This window comes from Anarrhichthys ocellatus, unplaced genomic scaffold (assembly GCF_004355925.1).
Source record: "Anarrhichthys ocellatus isolate YVR2014 unplaced genomic scaffold, GSC_Weel_1.0 scaffold10, whole genome shotgun sequence".
In the NCBI taxonomy this organism is placed as follows: domain Eukaryota; kingdom Metazoa; phylum Chordata; class Actinopteri; order Perciformes; family Anarhichadidae; genus Anarrhichthys; species Anarrhichthys ocellatus.
This window is the reverse complement of record NW_022280040.1, coordinates 4,879,576-4,885,723: the sequence shown is the minus strand read 5'-3', so window position 1 is coordinate 4,885,723 and position 6,148 is coordinate 4,879,576. Positions and strand designations below refer to the sequence as shown.

At 44.5% G+C, this 6,148-nt stretch overlaps 1 protein-coding gene across 3 annotated transcripts in view; it reads right to left on the bottom strand.

Annotated features, from left to right (window-relative positions):
* Positions 1-6,148, bottom strand: part of oxsr1b (oxidative stress responsive kinase 1b) — a 37,347-nt gene that overhangs the window by 22,579 nt on the left and 8,620 nt on the right. For all 3 annotated transcript variants that reach the window (XM_031849945.1, XM_031849946.1, XM_031849947.1), the window contains exon 3: positions 1,999-2,107. In XM_031849945.1, the coding sequence (XP_031705805.1) occupies positions 1,999-2,107 (109 nt within the window). The remainder of the gene's footprint in view (positions 1-1,998; positions 2,108-6,148) is intronic.

Below are 6,148 nucleotides of genomic sequence, written 5' to 3'. Positions count from 1 at the left end.
AGGACCCACGTGGGGAAATCAAAATCCAGTGATGACAGGAGGTTTATGCAGAAATTTAATGCTCTTCATGTGTATATTTATGCTCTACGAAGAGCCCATAAGAAAATAACTTGTCATTGTAGTATTAGACTGCAAATCAACCGCATGTTATGTATAATGACGGACAAGTAGAGACATGACAAAACCTAATTGAGCAGTAATGATTCGAGGCGTGTTACTGTGGGATCGCTGTCACACACTTGGACATGATCTCAATGAACCAACAAAGTACACAGAGTCAGATACAAGCACAGCGGTTTAAATAATGACCTGTTAATCAGTGGAAATACCACGCTGACATTCACACGTGTTGATTTGCATGAATAAGTTATAAACGTGGCCTTATACAGATCAATTATGAGATTGCTTCCTGAATAGATTTCTCAGCAGATCGACCTCCTAGTATAGTTAAGCTTGAAATTATGCTAAAATCACGTATCTGCTATCATAAAATCAAATTGGTTCGCTTGCATTCAAACCACGAAAGCGGACCGAGACCAACCTTTTCAAGCGTACCCTTCCCCACCTGGCAACTGCTAAAGGCCCTGTGGTACAAGTATCATGCTGGTATCTGCCAGTGCAGCATGAGTGACATAACTTGTATAAGTGCCTTAATAAGCCAATAGAAGCAGCAGTGGCATACCGATCAACCGCAGAGAGACGGTACAGCAAGAGTTGCATACCATCAGGATATGTTGTGTTGCGGCCGAGTTAGAACTGCAGAATGTTTAGCGATTATTCTGTAAAAGTTTAAGCTGCAGGGTCTAACAACATTATTCTCTCTATTCTCCCAGCAATGAGTACTGCACTGTGGGAATGTACTCTGCTTCTTCATATAGCACTTCACAAACAAACACTGTTGGTATAAAAACATGTCGGGGCTTCGTCAGATCAACCGTCGAGCTGTTAACTGTCTTTTAAACAGCAGAAGACACAAGAGCCGGAGTTTGCAGACAGCGGTTGGCCTTCCTCTGGGCTGGTATGCTCCGCCCGACCTCATTTAAGGTCTGTCTCCATGGCAGACGTCGCCAAGGCCATCGTTTAATTACACCGCACAATAAAATTCAACATCAAGGGCCTCTGTTTAACTAGGATAAGGGGAACCAGAGAGGCCATCTTAAGTGGCGTCTGCGCCTGCTGTGAGGCTGGCCCTTCTGCTCAAGCGTCGCTTGGCGGGCACGGTGCCCCCACCCACCCCCCACCCCCCCACCCCACCAGGCCCAGCTGCAGGGTGGCTGCCAAGCGGATCAGGACTCGAGTGTATCCGAGGGAGCCAGGCATGCCACCTGGGCACTATCCGTTACAGTAGGACGCTGTTTACACAGAGGAACAAGGGAGGGTAGGAACAGAGTGCAGATGTTTTTCGTGCGAGACTGACAGCAGGATTAAGAGGGAAATGAGTGCAGATTTTTGGACTCTTTGTAAACAGAGGACCACGAGTCTTATCAGGCTGTCTTCGTCTCTGAAGACGGTCCTTGTTGCTTGTGAAATGCTGGGTACAGGACGCATTAATCTACATGCCGTTTGTGTGTAGGAGCCCTCACAGGTCTGCTGTTAAAGTTCTTCTCCAGAACCACAAGGACTCCACTTCAATGGAAAAAATAAAAAGAACAAAACAATCAGGAGCAGATGCAATTGTTGCATTTTGAGGTCTTTTTCTACACGACGGCCTCCTCTTCACGCTCCTCTTACTAGTTAATTGCAGCGCTGCCACAAGAGTGCCACGATGCCGGCCTGCGGGCTGTTATTAGCTCTGCCCTGTCATTAGCTCCTGCACCGTTACTGAGTTAAAGCCCGGAAAAAGCCACAGATCACACGGGACACAATGAAGATCAGCAACGTCACATTCCCTACAATCACAGCTATCATCACTGGCAGTAAGTAGCCCCGCTCTTCCTGCTGAACCCTGTCTCAAGATGATCAAAGCAGAACAAAGCCTCGGAAGACATACGCACTTACCGCCACTGAGCAGCTTCATGACCAGCCACAGCTCGTCCTTCACCACGAACGAGGTGTAGTAAGACACGATGTTGGGGTGGTGGCACTGGCTCATGGCTTGAATCTCTTTCTGTAAGAGGAAAAAAATAATAAGAGACACTTACAAACCCTTCAGATGATCTAATGACAGACTTGTTATTTGCCACTGACCCAATAGAAGTGCTGTAATCTGGCACTTTATCACATCATCATTTGGTGGAAATGGATTAAAGTTTTACATCAGAGCCGGTGCCTTTTTATTATGTCCTTTATTATTAGTTCTAAACCTGAAGCAGCAAGCAAACAACCATTTTTACAGCGAAATGACGCATGAAACACACAACAAAGTTTACTTTTCCTTATGTTTTCATCCAAGACAGATAGTGCCAAGTAACTAACTATTCTCATTTAGCTCGCACAAGAAAACAAGTTTTGAGGAAAACCTGGAGGAACTGAACACAGGCTCAATAAAACGCCTCATACTTTAATGCTGCCGCTGTTCTTGAAATTTAGTGCGATACTTAAGATCTTAATGACGTCAGTAGTCAGAAGAGAAACAGGCTCGGTCAATATAACGCATATCTATGCAGAAGAGAGCAAACAGCCGGTACCCAACCCTTTATACAGCTGTAAGCTCTCTTTCTCTGTGTGTGTGTGTGTGTGAGAGAGTTTGGAGAGCAAGGGCGCTGAGGTAATGCTGGCACAGAAGTCTAATCCGTCACTTCAGCAACAGCCCTCGAGTCATTTGGGAATAGACGAGCTTCCTAAGAAAGAGAAAGTCGAGCTGACTTCAGCGTTGGGTCCTCTGGTTTCAGAGGTTTTGCTTCCGTTTCTGCACATTATTGACAAATAACTGAAACCCGTTACTGGAGCTCCACGATGCTCGTCATCTCTGCACTTGTTGTGATCATTATTGCTCAATACCTAACGGAAATGAGGTAAACTAAGATGGTACAACCTGTGGTGAACTTTGCAAGGATGTCTAAGAATAATACTGTGTATATAATACTATAAATATCCGGGGTGTGTTTATACATCTTATTCTGCATTTCCCTCCTTTTCCCAGTCTTGGTGTTCAGCTATGCTAAACATATGCCAAGTCTGCAGCATCTCTGTATTGAACGCACTGAGGTGAAATCAATATCGACCTTCTCATCTAATTGCGGGTTTCACCGCAAACGACCATATTTCTCCAAATCTCAGAGCGTCATTTAAAAATAGCTATCGAGTGTGTCCACTGGGGAACGTTCACGCTCCGGCTGAAAACATTTGTTAAAAAGGGCATCAATCAATAGATGCGTGTGGGTCATCATCAGCATTAAAGCTCAGCTTAGACAGTGTGCATTAGCAGCAGAACGCCTCTGCAGGGGAGTCACACACACTAGTGGAGGGGAAAAGGTGGACGACAACAACAGCAACAACAGGTGAGCCAACGCACCACTCTGCTCCCAAACTTCAGCATTTTTTGATTATGAAGCAGTCGAATAACTTCCAGTCTGTCGGGCCAGACAGCGAGCTCTGCGGGTCGTCTCCCTTATCGCTCTTTCTCTGGAGACTACAGGCTGTGAGATGAACAATAATGATATAGCCTGTTGGATGCTAACTGGCTTCAGTGGAGCCCCCCACCCCTCTGTTCACAGCACGGTGGAATAGGCAGGTCATCGCAGCTCTGTGGGCCAGGGTAACCCCAGAACAGACAAACAATGGGATAACAGGGAGGCTATCATGCTCTGGCAGTTGGCAAGTTTTCACATCTTTTTCCCAGCAGACAATGCGAGAGGCTCTTTGTCTTAGATCACTGTACACCAATGCTGCGGCAAAGACTGCTCAAAGCCAGTCATATTACTTCCATCTGTGTGAGCTTTAAGTTTGAGGGAATTTTGTTTGCAGAAAATCTTATTGCCGACTGAAAAACAAAGATATTTTAGATCTCTGCATAATCTGCAACATCTTGATGTCACCGTCTATGTAGAGGTACATCATGCACATGTACTGTAACTTCCCCTGCATGAGTAATAGCATTCATTTTCTATTGGCCACTGCATGGCAAGTGGAGCACATGGCTAAAATACTCAGTCTGAACGTGAGTTGTGTTGTATGGTGATCATTATCTTGAGATAAAGCTCATCCAACCAGTCAAGGAAACCATCAGCTACAACAAGGACACGCTCCACCACCGCTCTTTATTTCTTACAGCCTATTGTCTCGTTAGTGAAGACTTTCTCCTTACCGGCAGTGGTAACTCACAAATCTAGGACATCTACATCTAGCTATAGTCTCTTTCCTACCTCAAGACACAATAACATTTCAGGGAGAATGCCGCGGTACGCCCGTGTTGTGAACGAAAGGGTTACGTCCGCCTGATGAAAGACCCTCTTATCGTGGAGCGAGCGAACCAATCAGACGGAAACGTTCCTGAATGCAGTGCATGTGTGAATAGCGAGAATAGCTTGAGGCGCCTTAAAAAGGTTGTCCCAGTGATGTACTAGGAAATATGTGTTAAAAAGCCTTAAGTCTGTTATTGCCAAATATAATAACAAGGGCCAATTACAGGATTCAAGAGCCAAAAGTGATTCCTTTGAACCATAAAATATGGAATCATCATCAATTATAACTGTGAACAGAAACAGGGAATCACGTTGTCTCTGGTTGTGGGTTGTTGCAATGACCTCACCCTAAGACACAAGGCATTCAGAGAGGTTTTAATCAAATGTGGTTGTAATGAGCGCTCAGTCATCCTCGGCATCACATCCGGTCTGCTTAGAACACCTCATAACCACATCTAAGGAATTCAAAGCATGTAAAGTATGCAGAGCTTTCATCACTCCTTTATCTATTGGCAGACAGTATGTTACGATACTGGAGGATGATGTAATGATGAATGAATGAATGAATGTTTCAAGTCTTTTGAGGGCGAGACTCAAGTCAAGTCTTCAGTCACTGTCTGTCTTATAGAGTCAGTCACCTTTCACTGACATCTCTCCAGCATGTCACGTCAAATTCCTGTCTGTGCAAAAATAAAGAAGTAAAAAGTGAAATAGGACGTTCATTGTAACATGAGTGATGTCACTGTTGTTTATTTAGTAACTAGAACTGAAACGTAACTGTTCCATCTTGTTGTGGGTTTATAAATTAACATTGACGGCAGAAATCCAAGATCTAAACCTTAAACCCCTTCAGTGGGTTTAGCGTACACATTCTATACAGGTTCTCCAGGAAATAGACCAGGCCATAACCATTTGTTTTTCTGTCTTAGGCCTACTCTGTGCAGTATTCGGCGTGTCGGAGGGCTTTGAAACGGAGCAAAAAAAAATAAATAAATGACCTATTGTCACAAGCTGAATGCTGTGCTGGGTCACAAACTGGTGCCACAGAATCACACTGATGGCAGAAACACAGAGAAGCCACTATTAGCAATGTTACATCACTATCAGTTACTCAGAGCCTAACACACACACGCACACTGTGTGACCCAATCACATTACAGCACACTCACACACACAAACTCGCACGCAAGAAACTACTGAGGAACGCCACTGTCGATCTGCAATTGATGGGGAAAGCTAGGAAAATGTGATCTTAATGCTGAGACCACAAACATGCCTCTGAATCACTTCCTTCTGCGTGATTCAGAGTTCCTTTTCCGTAAACAACCATTTTTACCACTGACTCAATATCTTTCTCAGGCCACAGAAGGTGTTTTGAAGAAGCAAAACATCTTTATACTGTGTTGTAAATCAGCTATTACCACATAGGATCACTCAAGATGTTTCAATAAATAATTAAAGCTAAATAATTGCAACAAGTGTGTAAATATGCAAGAGGATACTTCAAGCGAACGCACTCAAATTGTAAACAAACCTCCTCCTCATCTCGTCTAACTTGAGTCACTCCAAGGAGCCTATCCATCAAACTGCCACGCCAGGAATAACCACAACCATGCCACTGCATATGGAGACGCAGGAGACATGACAGATCATTGCTCTTCTGACGTTAAAAGTATTTCACAGGCAAGACCTGCTAAAACTGACGGCATCTTCTTTTAAAGCGATCTGGGTTCAATTTGATGCTTCCGCGCCGTTTAACTAGGTACCCATTAGGCTGTGGAATTGGGGGGGGGGGGGGGGGGGGG